Source organism: Phacochoerus africanus, chromosome 7 (assembly GCF_016906955.1).
Source record: "Phacochoerus africanus isolate WHEZ1 chromosome 7, ROS_Pafr_v1, whole genome shotgun sequence".
Lineage (NCBI taxonomy): Eukaryota > Metazoa > Chordata > Mammalia > Artiodactyla > Suidae > Phacochoerus > Phacochoerus africanus.
The window spans coordinates 25,006,352-25,023,884 of NC_062550.1; the positions used below are offsets into that span (position 1 = coordinate 25,006,352).

Sequence of the window (17,533 nt, forward strand, 5' to 3'; positions counted from 1 at the left end):
GTACACCTCCTTCCTTTATACCTCCACTCCTTAAATGACACAGATTCTCCCAGAAACAAGGAAAAAACAGCACAAGGTTCTGAGTATTTATTTCAGGCAATAGTAATCCCCATGGGAAGATGGGAGAAAAGATGGACATTGCTGTCCACCTGGGTAAAGCATGACAGCACATGAGCCTACTCAGACCTGCTGCGCACTGAGGAGGGGGCTGTTCTCACCAACGGGGCAAGAGCGGAAGCCCCAGGGCAGACGCAGCCAGGGTGATCTACCATGCGGCAGCTGGGGGAGGGGGAGGGCCGAGTCCTGCTTCATAAGTCTGCGCCTGATATTGGGAGCAGAAGGGGGATACTGGTTAGCAATGGTCAAGGGCAGCCTGTTTGTGCTTCTCCAAAGAGGATAAACCATATCCCAGGTTTACTTAGCCTAGATCCTGAGTTCCTCCCCTTCTTCTCACCAACAGGATTCACCCTCTCTTGTTTTTATGGGATCCTCTGTCCATTCCCCTCTTACCCTACACGCTTCCCTGCCTTGAGGACCTTGGCACGTCAGGCCTGGGGACCGGCCCTTTTTATAGGTAGAGAACTCAGTTCGCCCAACCACCTCTACTCTTAATATCCTTAATAACAACAGTCATCTAAATCATCATTTATTGCATCTTTGCTTCAGAACTGGGTGCTTTATTCACATTGTCTAGATTCCTGACAACAGGATTACACAGGGCAGGTATTAGTTTTCCTACTTTTCAGAGGCTCAGAAGGGTTAAGCTACTTTCCTGAGGTTTCACCAGCAAGACTGCAGCCCACACCTGTTTAACTTCCAAGACTAGGCTCTTTCCTGGACACTATGCTTTGAAGAGGGTGGTGGTCCTTCTTCCCTTAAGGAAAAGTGAGTGGTGGTAATAAGGAATAAGGGGGTTGAGTGGGATGGGGCTCTTACCTGTATATCAGAGATGCAAGTAGCAGAGCTATCAATACCAACAAGATGCCCACGAACAGGGGAGCCTGCCCAAGGCCTGATTCTTGACCTACATAAGCAGAATCCCAGGCACAGCTGGTGTCAGTATCTGCTTCCTGTCAAATAGCCTCTGCCACTCTGCTTCATCATCCTACCTCTTGTCGGATACCTACCAGGCATGACAAGCTGGGTGCTGACCATTGCCAAGCTGTTGGTGTCAGCCAGAGACACATTGAGGCAGTAGGTCCCTGAGCCGCCCTTCAGCACCTGGTGCAGAACCAGCTGACAGGTTGGGCTGGGTGACACGGGCTGACACAGCCGCTGGGCGGGGGGCTGGCACCCTGGTGATGAGATGTCCATACAGGCTTCCTTGGGTAGTCTGAGAGAGATGTCAGCTCATGTCAGGGAGTCTGGGAAGGAATATTGGACACCAGAGAGCAGGGCAACAGTCAACCCAAGAGGTCTCAGGGCAGCCAGTGGACACTCACCCGCCTTGGCAAGACACGGTCAGCTCGAATGCATCCCCTTCACTGGATGGCACAGCCTGCAGGATCTCAGCACTCTCAATACCCTCTGCAAAGTTGCAAGATTTAAGTCTGAGATTCCTCTCCATTTTCCCAAAGGCCCACAGACAGGAATGTCCTAGGGCTGCCTCCCCATCCTCATGCCATCAAATGAAAGCCCTGATATTTGGTATTCTTCTTGTCCAGGTGAGTAACTCCTTCCAAGGTGTGCTTCCACTGGGCAACCATAGGTAGCTCATGCCTCCCTCCACCAGCCCCTAAAGACAGCAAGACTCACGGACAATGTCCAGGGTGAGAGAAAAGGAGCCGTAGCGATACAGAACACAATCCAGGGGGGCTTGTCGCTTCACCAGGATTAAGGTGGCTGTGCCATCCAGCAGGGGGCTCTGGGAGCCTGGCAGGGTGGATAAAAGAGGCAAAGTCAAGTGACTCGCCTGGAAACAGAAGCAAGATGGCATTTTTCCAGGTAGAGCCAGAGCTACTGGATCCAGGCTTGGCATCAGATAAGACCTAGGATATCTTTTATAGATAAGGAAACGGAGGCTCCAAAGGAGAAATGACTGCCTCAGAGTCACACAGGGGGAGAGCTGGAGTTTTAAAAATACCTAATGTGGAGTTCCCATCGTGGCTCAGTGGTAAACAAATCTAACTAGGAGCCATGAGGTTGTGGGTTCCATCCCTCGCCTCACTCAGTGGGTTAAGGATCCAGCGTTGCCATGAGCTGTAGTGAGGTCGAAGACAGGGCTCAGATCTAGCGTTGCTGGGGCTGTGGCATGGGGCAGCTGCTACAGCTGTGATTCAACCCCTAGCCTAAGAACCTCCATATGCCATGGGTGCAGCCCTAAAAAAGAGCAAAAAAACAAACAAAAAAAAAACCCCACAACCCTAATGTTTAGCACACCCCACACTGTGCCAGGTCCTGGGCTACACACTTGACATATGTTAATTCATCATAGTGTTACTATCTCATTCCTCCCTTTTCAGTGTACCTACCACAATTGCAGGTAGACCTACTTTGGGATGGGAATCCAAGGGTGGGAAGTGGAGTGGTGTCAGAACCTGGGAAAGATTTCTATGCATTCACAATCAGAAAATGAGATATAAATATTATGCAAACTATCACAGACTGCTCCCTGACCTTCCTTTCAGGGAACAACTCTTCATGGGCAGTGAAGCAACAACCTCTTTCCTCATGGCCTAGGAGAAGACCCTGGGTTTCTGAACTCTAGATCTAGTCTGTGTCATTAAGAGGGACTTGAGGAGTTTTAAAGCCAGTGATGATTCTGAAGGGACCTGATTGCTAAGCTAAGGATTAGGTGACATCTGGGTCCTGAATAAGTCTTTCGGCTCTTTAGAGTGCTGACAAATGTCCCACCTCAATGGGCTTCATTCACACTGGCTCTCTTACCTGTCAGACCTTCTGTAGGCATGAATGGGCTGACATCTGGACTCTCAGGCTCAGGGGTTGGTACCTCTCCAGCTGTGGTCTCCACCAACTCTGTAGTTGTTACCTGTGCAACTGTGGTTCCAGAGGGCTCTACAGTTGGCATTACTGCAGGTGTGGTACCCCTGACTTCTGAGGTTGGTGCCTGATCAGGTGTAGTACCCATGCCCTCTGCAGTTGGCACTTGCACAGCTGTGGTTCCAGAGGGCTCTGCAGTTGGCCTCTGACCAGGTGTAGTACCTACAACTTCTGTGGTAGGCACTTGCTTGGCTGTGGTGCCAGGGGTCTCTACAGTTGGCGCAGGCCCATCTGTGGTGCCTGGAACTGGGGAGGAGCCACAGGAGGTGAGGGGAATGGCAGCCTGCAGCACCACTTGGGCAGTGACAGGGCCAGACTCTAGGTAAGTGTGAGTGACCACAAGTGCCCGAGAGATCAAGGTCCCAGTGTTGTCTCCAAAGTCCCAGGTGTAGGAGAGGTCAGCCCCAGCCAAATAGCCACTGGGGTCATGGAGCTGGAGGGCAAAGGTCAGAGGCTGCTTTCTCAGGAAGCGCTTGTTCCCTCGGTCCAAGGCCTGCAGCTGAGACACACTCACGGAGAAGGGCACCTGGTCTGGGATTGGAGCCAGAAAAGGTGAGAACAAGGCCTGGGCCGCAGCTTCTCCTTTCGTAGCCACACCCTCTAATCCCAAGCCGCCTGGCCCTTCAATGGCTTTGAAGCCCCACATTCCTCTGCCCAGGTCTTCCTGGCTTTGTCCCCAAAGCTTACACACCATTTCCTCTTTCCCTTTTTCTGTCCAATGAAGCCTCCCACCTTCTCCTGCCCTGCAACTGGCCTTGTCCCTTCCCAAATCCTTACCAGTAACGGTGAAGGCTGAGCGAGAGTGAGCCAGGGGCACGTAGCTCTGGGACCCCCGGCGGTGGTAGACAGTCACTTCCATGGTGTGTGTGCCCAGCACTGCCTTGCCTGTCCCAATGCTCAGTCCAGACACAGGGCCCCCCAGAACTTGCCAGTACTGGCCTGAGGTTTTTGGAGAGGAGAGTAAGGAAGGGGATTACTGGTCACAGGGGACCGGCACAAGATTAGAGACAGGACACCAGAGAAGGGAGGTTGGGAGTTGTATCGAGGATGGTTATTTCAGAGGGTGTTTGGAAGCTCACAGATCAGGGGACAGAAAGGCATTCTAATAAGGGGTTCTGTTGGCTGGGGACTATAATCAGAGAAAGGTTCCCAGAAGTATCATAGATTGGCTAAGTGCTGTGGAAGAGGAAGGAGCCGGGGAGAAGTGAAGATTGGGGAAACTCACGGAGTTAAGAGGTGGAACCAAAAGGAAGGGGATGAGGTGGGAAGAGGGGAATCCAGGTGTGGATGATATGGCAGAGGAGGTGTCTCTCACCCCAGGCCTTCCAGACGTAAACGAAGCTCCTCCTCTGAGACGAAGGGCCAGGTGGGCAGGCCGCCCCATCAGGGAAGATGCAGGTAGCATTGGGTTCCTGAGGATACACCGGCTGTCCTCCCCACACCTGGCTCCCTGAAAGGAAGATACTAAGTCACCCTCAAGCCCTAGCATTCCTTACCATACATTGAAACCTTTAACATGGCTCCCAGAGAGGGCTCTGGGAATATTGCCTAGCTACAAAATATATACCCCTTGGTATAACCCATGGGGAGTGGGAGTGGGGAAAATGGAAACTATAATTAAAGATTCCTGGGAGTTCCCATTGTGGTTTAGTGGAAATGAATCCGACCAGTATCCATGAGGATGCTAGTTCAATACAGGGCCTTGCTTAGTGGGTCCGGGATCTGGTGTTGCCATGAGCTGTGGTGGAGGTCACAGAGGCAGCTTGGATCTGGCGTTGCTGTGGCTGTGGTGTAGGCTGGCAGCTGTAGTTCCGATTCAACCCCTAGCCTGGGAACTCCCATATGCCGCATGTGTGGCCCTAAAAAGACAAAAAAGGAAAAGGAAAAAAAAAAACAACACAAAGATTCCCATGTGTATGCTTACATAGGAAAGAGATTGATTGGAAGGCCATGTAGCAAATGTTTAGAATGATTTGCTCTAGCTAGTGGGATAAAAATTAAAACAACAAGAGTTCTCTTGTGGCACAGCAGGTTAAGGGTCCTGCATTGTCACTGCAGTGGCTTGGGTCACTGCTGTGGCGTAAGTTTGATCTCTGGTCCAAGAACTTCCATATGCTGTGGGTATGGCCAAAAAAAATTGTAAAAAAAAGTGAAAATAACAGCACCAGCTTACATTTATTGAGCCTGTACTATAGGCTAGGGCAGGCATGATGCTAATTTTTTTTCTTTTTTATGGCCGCATCTATGGAATACAGAAATTTCTGGGCCAGGGATTGAATCTGAGCTGACACTGAAGCTGCAGCATCACCAGATCCTTTAACCCACTGCACCAGGCCTCCACCACCACCCGAGCAACTGCAGTTGGATTCTTAACCCACTGTGCCACAGCAGGAACTCCTAAATTCTTTATGTGTCATCACATTTTAATCCTTACACCAAGCTTTTAAAGTAGGTGTCATCTCCATTCTACAGATAAGGGAATAAAAGCACAAAGCTATAAAGTGACTCTCCCAGGGTCACATACTACTAACAAGTTTAAATCCAAGTCTGTCCAACTTCTATGTCCACTGGGTCTTCGGTCTCATTTAGGGGACTATTAATTTTTTTTTCTTTTTTCTTTACCTGTGTTTTCTAATTTTTCTGCAATGAATATATATTACATATATAATTTATTAAAAAAAAAAAAAGCAGAAGGGGCACTCCTTGAGCTCATTGGGGATACCAGGGATTCTGAGCCCTAGGAATGAAGCCTAGAGTCGAAAAGTACTCACCATTGATGATAGTGTTGTTGGCCCAGATGACCTGCCCATCTGGCAGCACCTTTTGGCTTTTAGGAAAGTGCAGGGCAATAGAGAAAGAGGCATTTGCCCCAATCAGTGTAGGCCCATCATTGCTGACCTTCAGCGATACCCGGCCACCTGGAAAGGGCAGCTGCATTAGCTGAGACTTCTTGGCTTCCCCTCTTCATATGCCTTTCCCCTCTCTATCCTCCCAAGCCACATTCAATCCATTCCTGCCCCTCTCCCCACCCCATTGCCATTGTACCCTCCTCAGAAATTGCCCAGTTCCCACCTCTCCAGCAGTCAGGTGCCCGGATTTCTGTCCACTCTGGATATAGCTGACTGTTCCATGCTTTAGTTCTGAGCTGCCTTGAGACACCAAGCCAGTCCCTGCCTCTGGGCCCTAAAGAGAAGGTACCATGAGGGTCTAAGGTCATCACTCACTCCCTTCTCAGGGGATAACACTGTCCCATGTCATACACTCACTCTCAGATTCAAAGTGCATTGTAATTTATGGAATACCCACCACATACCAGGCACTGTGCTAGGTGCAAAGAACTTCAGAAATGGAAAAACAAACAAACAAACAAACAAAAAAGTCCCAAAGGGATTCAAGTTAAAGAAGATGAAGCAGACATATATTGTAGTAAATACCCTATAAATTACCCAAATTCAAGGCACTGTTTAATATGAGCCATAACAGACATGCATGAAGTACAACAAAATGACAGACTAAAACAGATTAATTCCATTCTGGTGGATTTGGAAAGACTCAGCAGGGAGTTGGCCTGTGGGATAAAGCATTCCAGGCAGAAGGCCCAGCATGAGCAGATGCACGGAGGCATGGAAGCACATGGCATGATATGGGACCACTAGCAATGTGGTTGATGTACACTGATAGAGATAAGGCCAAGATAGGGTGGGGGCTTTGAGTAACAGGCAAAGAAGTTTGGCCTTTAGCCTGTAGACAAGGTTATCTCAGAAGATCTTGTTTCTTTGTTTTATTGAGATATAATTAAAATACCATAGGAGTTCCCGTTGAAGGTGCAGAGGAAACAAATCCGACTAGGAACCATGACGTTGCAAGTTCGATCCCTGGCCTCACTCAGTGGGTTAAGGATCCAGTGCTGCCGTGAGCTGTGGTGTAGGTCGCAGATGTGGCTCGGGTCTGACATTGCTATGGCTGTGGTGTAGGCCCACAGCTATAGCTCCAATTAGACCCCTAGCCTGGGATGTTCCATATGCCACGGGTGTGGCCCTAAAAATAAATAAATAAATAAATAAAAATACCATAAAATTCACCCTGCAAAAGCTTTTTGATCATGATCAGATTTGTAGATTTGTGTTTTAGAAGGATCACTATGGCAAACAGAAAGGTGGATCAGAGGGAGGTGGAAATTGGGGATGGGGGCAAATGAATTATTACAACTGATTGATTGATTGGTCTGAAAAAAAGGGATATGATGGATCTCCATATGCCTCACCCAGATCCAACAACAATCAGCATTTTGCCACATTTGCTTTATCAGTCCTTTGTTGTGTTTTGCTTTTGTTTGTTTGTTTTGGTTTTGTCTTTTTGTCTTTTCTAGGACCACACCTTCGGCATATGGAGAGTCCCAGGCTGGGGGTCTGATTGGAGCTGTAGCCACTGGCCTACCCCACAGCCACAGCAACGCGGGATCCGAGCCGTGTCTTCGACCTACACCACAGCTCATGGCAACGCCAGATCCTTAACCCACTGAGCGAGGCCAGGGATCGAACCCACAACCTCATGGTTCCTGGTTGGATTCATTAACCACTGAGCCAAGACAGAAACTCCCTGTTTTGTTTTGTTTTTTTGTTTCGGGCTAAAGTACTTAAAAGCAAATCCCACACATGATGTTATTTTTTCTTTCTTTCTAGGACTGCATCTGCAGCATATGCAAGTTCCCAGGCTAGGGGTCAAATGGGAGCTGCAGCTGCCTGCCTATGCCACAGCCACAGCAATCCGAGCTGCATCTGCAACTTACACCAGAGCTGAGTGAGGCCAGGGATAGAACCTGCATCCTCATGGTAACTAGTTGGGTTAGTTACCGCTGAGCCACAATGGGAACTCCCAACATCATGTTATTTTAAACCCTACAAATTCAGTATGTATCTGCAAAAAGATTTTTTTTTTTGCTTCTTAGGGCCACACCCACAGCATATGAAAGTTCCCAGGCTAGGGGTAGAATCAGAGTTGCAGTTGCCACAGCAACACTGGATCTGAGCTGCGTCTGACCTACACGAGAGCTCATGCCAATGCCGAATACTTAACCCACTGAGCAAGGCCAAGGATCAAACCCGAATTTTCATGGATACTGGTCCAGTTCATAACCGCTGAGCCACAATAGGAACACCTGAATGTTTTCTTGAGGAAACACAATGTTAATTCATAACAAAGTTACCAAACCCATCCATTTGAAATTTCATGAATATCTAGAAATGTCTTCTTATGACTTAAAAAAAAAATTAGGGGATCAGGTGTTGCTGTGAGCTGTGGTGTAGGTTGCAAATGTGGCTTGGATTCTGAATAGCTATGGCTGTGGTGTAGGCCAGCAGCTACAGCTCCGATTCAACCCATAGCCTGGGAACCTCCATATGCTGCTGACGCAGCCCTAAAGAGACACATACACACACACAAAAAAAAAGTTTCCAAAAAGCACAATATTTTTAAGAACCTCAGGTGGACATTTACAAACAGAATGTGTCTAGAGTACAATAAGGAACATAGTAAAAGAAAAGACTTGAAACTGCACCAGGAATGAAGTCAGATCAAGAAGAAGTTCCTAGAAGTCTATGAGACCAGGGGTCTAGAGAAAGTGGTAGACTAGGATTCGATGTAGATATTTCAGCATACCAGAAACTATCCTAACTCCATTTCTAACATGTACCAGAAATCTGGTCGATTCTGCTGGGGGAGACCTGGAATCATCCCACTGAGCATCCCACAACTAGAGCAAGAGAATCATAAGATGCCCCATTCTTTGTCCACTTCCAACCCTCCCTTCCTCAGAGCAGCACGGGACATTCCAGACCCTCTCACCACTCCCACCCCCACCCCTCGCTGCTGTCACGAGGCCACAATCCCCCAGAGCCCTTTCATGTGATGCTCAGCTGAGACCCCTCTGCCTGACTTCCAGCCCCAGAACAAAAGCCTGTGTTTGCCCATGCCCATCCCAAAGATGAAATGTGGTACCTCTTTACCCTCTATTCAATACCACATTCTCTTGTTACTCATTGGAAATACTCTATCCCAAGTGCCTGAGACATTGCCTAAAAGAGTCTCCCTCTCATTTTATCCCCTTGGATCCCCTCCTCCAGCTCACTGTCCACGGGTCTCAGAATTAGGGCCACAAAGACCCACTCTTCTCTTGCCCTTCCAAGCGGATGGGATTATTTTTAGGCTCAGTCCCAAATCTCCATGTGGAGAGAGAGTTCATGTGCCCATGTCCTCACTAAATCAAATGGGAGGGAGAAGTCTGAGGCATTGCTGGTATTTCCCATTAGGGAGGGGAAAAGCAGAGCAGGTGTGCAACCCCAAATTCACACTTGCTCATGTCCACACTCCCCATACTCACCTTCTGTGGCCCCCACAGCCAGAAAGACACCCATCACAGCCACATGGAGAAGGCATTTTCTGAGCACCAGATCCATGGTATTCTTCCTTCCAGCAACCAAAGGCACTGGGGCAAAGGACAAGCCCCTATATAAGAAAGGGGTGCTCATTTGCATAGCCCTTCCCCCTTTCCCTCCAGAGGAGGCCTGGGAGGAGGAGGAGGACCTGAGAAAGGCAGAACTGGGGAGGGATCCTGGTCCCTGGACATCTTGCTACGCAGTGACAGTTTCCGGCTTCACAGGGTCACTCTCAACACTCCCCCGCCCAAAGAATTGACTGAAGAGCAGCAACATAGCATAACACGTACCCTACACACACAATCCATCATGGGAGAGTGGATCAATCTATTGTGAGTCAAACCAGGAACCTGTCAAAAAGACTGTAGAAACAGCAACCCTGCATCCAAAAACAGAGATTGTGTAGGATAGGCTGACAGAGGCAATGACTCCTCCGAGGTCCAGGAAGCCCTTACAAGGAGCTTCCCAGCGTCCTGCTTTTCAGAGAAGGTTCCCTGGGCTAGGTGGAATTTAATCTTAGATCAGTGCACATTTTCCTAAGGGTGGTGAAAACCCGGTTTAGATATTAGGAAATCCCGGAGTTCCCATCGTGGCGCAGTGGTTAACGAATCCGACTAGGAACCATGAGGTTGAGGGTTCGATCCCTGCCCTTGCTCAGTGGGTTAACGATCCGGCGTTGCCGTGAGCTGTGGTGTAGGTTGCAGACGCGGCTCGGATCCTGCGTTGCTGTGGCTCTGGCGTAGGCTGGCAGCTACAGCTCCGATTAGACCCCTAGCCTGGGAACCTCCATATGCTGCGGGAGCGGCCCAAGAAATGGCAAAAAGACAAAAAAAAAAAAAGATATTAGGAAATCCCTACAGACTCAAAGTACAAGTAGAAAACTCGAGCCCAAATCAAATACTAGGAACACGATATTTCACCTTCCCACCTAGGTTAAAACTTGACTTAATACACCTCAGAAACTTGAGCTGGGAAGGGTCGTTTGGGGCGTGGCGGAGCGCAGGACGGGCCCTTCCCACTCTGACGTTAACCAATAGGAAGATCCGGGGGCGGAGCCAGGGAAACGCGGGAAGGAGGGGCGGGGCTTCTGGTGGCGGTAGGGAACTGGCGGGGGGAGGCGGCAACATTGTTTCAAGTTGGACAAATTGACAAGAGCGAGAGATACGCTGCGTTCCATCCCGACCTGGGGCCGCGGTGCAGGGCCCTGTTTCCCCCTCCTCGGCCCCCGAGAGCTGGGTGCCGCTTTCTGCTGGGTTCCCAGGCCCCCGCTCCAGGGCCGGGCTGATTCGACTCGCTAGCGCTTCATGGAGAACTTCCAAAAAGTGGAAAAGATCGGAGAGGGCACGTACGGAGTTGTGTACAAAGCCAAAAACAAGGTGACGGGAGAAGTGGTGGCGCTTAAAAAAATCCGCCTGGACACGTGAGTGGCCTCTGTACCTGGGACTCCTCTAACTCCGGAGCTCCTTGAGTGCCCCCCACCCCCACCCCAACAGGCGGGTAGCCATCCAGGGACCGGAAGGTAGTAGGGAGGGACTTCTTTTGAAGTGGAGAGGTAGGTTGAAGGACAGTACAGGGTTTCCTTGTGGAGAATATAGGGTAGTGTAGAGTCCATGGGAAATTTCCTTTCCAAAGGCGGGTGATGCCCGAAAATGTACAGTCAGAAAGACTCGGGAAGAGGAAGGAGGCCTCTGATTTGGGGTCCAGGACTCCCCGTGGAGTTGGGTTTTGTAGAAAGCGGTAAAGAGCAACTTTTTGAATACGAACTTTCCTCGCTGTCTCAACCCCACCCTCATCTTAGAATTCTCTCCCTCTTTCAAAAGAATGGCAGTTGAAACTCACTGGCCCCTCTCGGAGGCTGGGTGCTGCTACTCCCCCCACCCCCACCTTTTTTTTCCCCAGTTAACCTTCTTCACTTTCACCAGGAGGCTTTGCTAATCTACCCCTGGGAAAAGAAGAAATAATGACCTTAATGTGTCCAAAAGCCCTTCCTGTCCACCCATGAATTAATCCCTGACACCCCTTTTCTCTCATTTCCCTAGAGGATGCTGGGGTGGTGTCTCTGGGGGGTCATGACTGGGCTGGGGAAAAAGGAATATTTGTAACCACATTCCCATCTGCTTCCCCAACTTCTCCAAGTGAGACGGAGGGTGTACCCAGTACTGCCATTCGAGAGATCTCTCTGCTTAAGGAGCTTAACCACCCTAATATTGTCAAGTAAGTATGCATCCGGGAGGTGCTCTGACAGTAAAGGAAGATGTGTTCTGTTTGTGTTGTCTGGACATTTCTCTCCCTCACCTCTGTTCCTGGACACCCCCCTTCCCTAGGTTGCTGGATGTCATTCACACAGAAAACAAACTCTACCTGGTTTTTGAGTTTCTGCACCAGGATCTCAAGAAATTCATGGATGCCTCTGCTCTCACTGGCATTCCACTTCCCCTCATAAAGGTAATCCTTCTCATCAGTTCCTCCCCAACATGAGCATGTCTTGGGGGCACTTAAGACAGATAATTAAGACTGAGTGATGATTTGTGATCTTGGCTTCATTCCCAGCCGTCATCCCCCTATCACGCAAACACAATCACACACACCTTTTGTGTGTGTGTGTGTGTCTCTTTCACCGCTCATTATGCTTATTAACCCTAGGGCTGGGCAGAAGAATCAAAGTTGAAACTCTTGTGAGTCAATTTAGCAGCTCAGGTGGAAGGTGAGATGAAACTCAGATAAAAGGTGGAGTTCCCACCGTGGCTCAGTGGTTAACGAATCCAACTAGGAACCATGAGGTTTCGGGTTCGATCCCTGCCCTTGCTCAGTGGGTTAAGGATCCGGCATTGCCGTGAGCTGTGGTGTAGGCCGCAGACGAGGCTTGGATCCCATGTTGCTGTGGCTCTGGCATAGGCCCATGGCTACAGCTCTGATTAGACCCTTAGCCTGGGAACCTCCATGTGCCTCGGGAGCGGCCCTAGAAAAGGCAAAAAGACAAAACAAAAAACAACAAAACTCAGATAAATGGGACTGGAGAGCACTTGGTAAATTCTTCAAAAAAAAAAAAAAATTGGTGGGAGAAATAGCCAGTGAGTCTCTATTGTCTGTTTTGCTGGGTTCTTTACTCCTGGAGCTACTTTTAATCTATCAATAAACATTTATCCAACACATTTATTGAAGACCCTCAATGTGCTAGACACAGAATATGGAAAAGAGATGCAAAACTGAATAAGACAGGGAGTTTCCGTCATGGCTCAGCAGTTAATGAATCTGATAGCATCCATGAGGATGCAGGTTCAATCCCTGGCCTCGTTCAGTGGGTTAAGGATCTGGCGTTGTCGTGAGCTATGGTGTAAGTCGAAGATGTGGCTCGGATCCTGTGTTACTGTGCTATGGCATAGTCTGGGAGCTACAGCTCCAATTTGACCCCTAGCCTGAGAACCTCCATATGCCGAGGGTGCAGCCCTAAAAAGCAACAAAACAAAACAAAAAACTGAATAAGACCTGATCCTTATCCTCACTGGGCTGATAGTCCAATGGGAGAAAGCTTGTAAATGTTTAATTACAATCTAACATAATAAAGGCTTTAGTAGAAACTCTGGAGGCACAGAGCAGACCCTAATTTGCTCACTTTGGTGGAAAAACACAGTCCCTTCTCTCCCCTTGTCAGAGTTATCTGTTCCAGCTGCTTCAGGGGCTAGCTTTTTGCCATTCTCATCGGGTCTTGCACCGAGACCTTAAACCTCAGAATCTGCTTATCAACGCAGAAGGATCTATCAAGTTAGCAGACTTTGGACTGGCCAGAGCCTTTGGAGTCCCTGTTCGTACATACACCCATGAGGTGAGCTCCTCTCTGCATGTCTTCTCTGAATTTCTTGGGAGGTGTTAACAGGGACATTCACAAAGTTACTAAAAATATCTGGCTAGCAGTTTCTCTCTCACTAGATGGAAAGTTATCTCTGATGCCCCAAGAAGTCTTAGAGTATGCACAGACTTCATATTTTGATAGATAATAAGCTAGGAGAGCTGGATGGTACACCATCAAAATTATGACTGCTTGCCTCAAGTCTTCCAAGAAAGTTGCAAATTGAGGATTCAGAAAATTTGGGGTTCCAAGGACCATGGACTAGGCTACTATAGGATAAGAGGCTGTCCCAGGAGTTCCCGTCGTGGTGCTACAGAAACAAATCCTACTAGGAACAATGAAGTTGCGGGTTTGATCCCTGGCCTTGCACAGTGGGTTGAGGATTTGACATGACTGTGGCTGTGGTATAGGCCGGCAGCTGTAGCTCCGATTGGACCCCTAGCCTAGGAACCTCCATATGCCGAGGGTGTGGCCCTAAAAAGCAAAAACAAACAGACAAGAAGCTGTCCCGGTTATTAGAGGACATCAGAGGGAAGGAAAGGATGGAGGAAAAAAAGCTTCTTTTAAGAGGCTGAGAGTCAGCAGCATAGTGTCGAGGAGCTGAGATGTTGGAATCTCCATGCCCCATATACTATCCTTCCCCTCCCTACTCTTGTCCCCAGGTGGTGACTTTGTGGTACAGAGCACCTGAAATCCTTCTGGGCTGCAAATACTACTCTACAGCCGTGGACATCTGGAGCCTGGGCTGCATCTTTGCTGAGATGGTATGCAGGCATGCCCGAGTTCCACCTGGCCCACTCCTCCCCACATTCAGGAACGACAGAACTGTTTCTTGGCCCAGGCTCATGGTCCTTCTCTCATCACAGGATCCCTCCTCTAGAGTAGCACAAAGGAGGTTGGTAGGGAAAGAATAGGACTGTCATCCTCAATGTCTGCCACAATGTTAGGCTAGCCTCAATCAGCCCTAGCAGCCAGCATTCATGTCTTATCTCCAAACTGAGCTAAATCATTTCTGCAGCCATTTTAGCTTTAGCCTGCTTATATTTGGGAAAATGAGTTCCTTTTAGCATCTCCTTTATTTGGCCTGTAGACCTTACCGTAGGGCACTTGGAACACAGTGGTGAGGCCAACGGTGTTCGCTGTATTCACAACTCTTCTTTAAACTGCAGGCTTAGATCATACCCCCCCTCAACCTCTGGCTTTTCAGATTGAAGGATCCCTAAGGCCCAGTCTTGTAAGGGAGCTCTCATCCCGTTTAATGCAACAGTGGAGTGAGCTGAGTTTTCAAATCAAATCAGCCATATATTTTATGGTCCCTTATCTGGGTTGTAACTGGGGGCTTGGAGACCATTAGCCTATATATATATATATATATATATACATACATATAATGTGCATTTATCCCCCAGTACATTATCTTACAATTGCCCATATTCGTCTCTCAATTCATCAAAAAATATTTGTTAAGCACCTAGTATGTACCCAGCACCATGCTAGGTGCTGTGGGGAACACAGAAGAAATGGAAGACACAGTCTCTGCCCGCTGTGCTCCTATCTAGAAGTGGCTGCATCACAAGGAGGGGGGATGACCGCAGTGTCTACCCCACACCCCGTGAGTGGCTTGGGATCCCTTTGCTACATGTCAGTGGCACCCCAGACATTCACCCCCTCCCAGCCCCACCCAGCCTTGGGGATCTGCAAAGCCATGGTTGGGGGAAGGAAGGAGGGGGCAAGGAGACAGATGAAGGGACTTCATTGTCTCAGGCTCTGTGTGACTGACCCCATGAAAGACCCTGGGGAGGGAGTCATGGGGCCCTGCTGAACTTCCATTGCCTGTGGGAACCTCCATTATCCAATGGGCAGTTGTGACTGACGTCAATGTGGGTCTCGGCCTTTCCTCTCTCCCCATTTTCAGGTGACCCGCCGGGCTCTGTTCCCTGGAGATTCTGAGATCGACCAGCTCTTCCGGATCTTTCGGACTCTCGGGACCCCAGATGAGGTGGTTTGGCCAGGAGTTACTTCCATGCCTGATTATAAACCGAGTTTCCCTAAGTGGGCCAGGCAAGATTTTAGCAAAGTTGTGCCTCCCCTGGATGAAGATGGACGGAGCTTGTTATCGGTGAGAGTGGGGGGTGGGCACCCATTTCCTCTCATTTACTCCCCCAGGGCTGGGTTTTTCCAGGGTGAAGGAAGAATGAGGCCCTGGACTCCTGGTCTCAGCGTTTCCCTAGCTTGTGCTTCCCTATGGCTGTTGGCGCACCTGTTAGATATAGGGAGGGGGGAAATGGGAACTCTACCTTGGGTGAAAGGAATTGTTTTCCCAATTTCTCAAGATACCTGCTGCCCATTTAGTCCATTATCACGTTACTGAACTCAGCATACATCTCTCCCTCCAGCAAATGCTGCACTACGACCCCAACAAGCGGATTTCAGCAAAGGCAGCTCTGGCTCACCCTTTCTTCCAGGATGTGACCAAGCCAGTACCTCACCTTCGACTTTGATGGCCTTTGTGAACCCTACCCCTCGTCTCACCCTCTCCTCCAGTGGGGGCCTGATCTGGCTTGGCCCAGGGCTCTTAGCCCACTGTTCTTGTCTAGCTGCCTTAGCACTCACCTGCTCCTCTCAGCCAGCCAACTTTGGAGAAACAGGGGGTAGAGGGGAGCAATAGGTGAAATTGAAAGGAAGCTTCAGTATTAGATGCACTTAAGTCAGCCTCCACCACCCTCCCCCCCTCCTCTTAGTCGTTACTTATGAGAGCTGGTATTTAAAAAAAAAAAAAAAAAGACTGACTCTTTCTCCTCCCACCACACAGGGATTGCCATCCAGTCTCTGAAAGCCCAGAAATTATTTTCTGTGTTTGGGAGACCCCAAATCTCCTGCAGCCATTGCGTAAAGCTAACTGATAACAGCGGGGCTAAGTTGGAACTTTTGAAACCCAAGCAAAACAGAAACATAGGGAGGGGCCTGTTTTAAAGAATTAGGTTAAAAAAATAGATCCAACCAGTTTATGCCCTAGTTGTAGTGTTTCATCTCACCTAACAGTCTGGGAGATTCAAGACTCCCAGTCTCTGTGGTGCTAGTGAGGCGGCAGTAGAAATGATTGCTCCTAGTCTTCTTGCCTGTCCCTCCTACAGGCAAGAGGTGTCTGGGAGGCTCTGGGACAAAGACAATGCTTCACTGAGGCCTTAAGAGGCAAGTGAAAGATGTTTGAATTTTTCTCTTCCTTTTAAGAGTCTTAGTTCTTCAGGTGCTAAGTCCTATCTTCCTCTGAAGGCCACCCTCATAAGAGTGAAAGTTAAGGTTTAGACATCCTTTTGAGAATGCTGACACTTTTTTAGGGCTGTGACTGAGTGGGGGCATTGGGGAAAAAATATTTCTTTAAAAGAAGGATGAACAATTATATTTATATTTCAGGTTATAGTAGTTTTTTAAGTGAGAATGGGTGGATTTGTTGCCCTGTGCACCTTGGGGTTTATAATGCAAATGTTTTTAAGAAAAATTTTTTTTCTTTTTATGATTTTGTCTCTTTCCTCCAACCTTTTGTCCTTGAGTGTTCTTGCTGTTAACATTATTTGTAATTTAGTTTATAATTCATTAAAAAAAAAGTTCTTAGTTTTATAGCTCATCTCTTTGTGTTTTACTGAAAGAATGGTGTGTGAGAGAATATGAATGTATGTGATAATTGGTTTCAGACTCCTTTTCCTAATCTCTGTGCAGGGCTACCCACCCCATCCCCATTTTGATCTCTGTGATGCAACTGGGATAGTGCCCAGGGTGGGCAAGGTGGGAATTATTGCCCTGATTTTACAGCTGGGGAAACCGAAGCTTATGTATTTCCTACTTCTCTTTCCCCACAAACTTACATCTCTCCTTGCCCCCACAACACCTACACACACACATATATCCCATACACATACTTACGAGGTGCCAGTTCCAGAATTTCAAGGTTAGGGTTTAGGAGCAGCAGTATGTTTGGAACTGGGCTCCATGGGAATTTGCATTGACATTGCATTTCCCAGGAAGCTCCCCTTTTTTTTCCTTTTTGTTTCATATCACAAACGGTAAAGTTTTCCAAAGTAGTTTATTCATATTTACGTACAATTGAGAATATATCAATCGTCTTATGAAAAATTACTATAACGGGGTTAAAGCCTCCTCAAGTTACCACTTCTAGGAGTTGCCATTGTTTCATCTCACCAAAAAAAATCTCAGACTGCCCGTGGGCCACCCTTCGGAGCCCCACTGGAAGGAG

The 17,533-nt window shown here is 48.4% G+C and overlaps 2 protein-coding genes across 3 annotated transcripts; one reads left to right on the forward strand and one right to left on the reverse strand.

The window, feature by feature from the left end:
• Positions 1 to 72: 72 nt before the first annotated feature.
• On the reverse strand, positions 73 to 9,504 carry PMEL (premelanosome protein). Its single transcript, XM_047786868.1, has 11 exons — positions 9,380 to 9,504; positions 6,073 to 6,183; positions 5,772 to 5,918; positions 4,316 to 4,450; positions 3,778 to 3,939; positions 2,887 to 3,531; positions 1,756 to 1,872; positions 1,443 to 1,527; positions 1,128 to 1,333; positions 937 to 1,024; positions 73 to 322 (listed from the first exon to the last, which is right to left on the reverse strand). The coding sequence occupies exons 1-11, from the start codon at positions 9,453 to 9,455 to the stop codon at positions 181 to 183; spliced, it is 1,914 nt and encodes a 637-aa protein (XP_047642824.1). The 5' UTR covers positions 9,456 to 9,504; the 3' UTR covers positions 73 to 180.
• A 1,002-nt stretch (positions 9,505 to 10,506) lies between these two features.
• CDK2 (cyclin dependent kinase 2) lies at positions 10,507 to 16,901 on the forward strand. Of its 2 annotated transcripts, XM_047786872.1 has the most exons (8): positions 10,518 to 10,854; positions 11,571 to 11,648; positions 11,759 to 11,879; positions 13,087 to 13,257; positions 13,944 to 14,045; positions 14,750 to 14,893; positions 15,197 to 15,400; positions 15,678 to 16,901. In XM_047786872.1, the coding sequence occupies exons 1-8, from the start codon at positions 10,739 to 10,741 to the stop codon at positions 15,780 to 15,782; spliced, it is 1,041 nt and encodes a 346-aa protein (XP_047642828.1). In that variant the 5' UTR covers positions 10,518 to 10,738; the 3' UTR covers positions 15,783 to 16,901. The 2 variants fall into 2 exon arrangements, with proteins under 2 accessions (XP_047642829.1, XP_047642828.1); XM_047786873.1 differs by lacking the exon at positions 14,750 to 14,893 and having other exon boundaries at positions 10,507 to 10,854.
• The last annotated feature ends 632 nt before the right edge of the window (positions 16,902 to 17,533 follow it).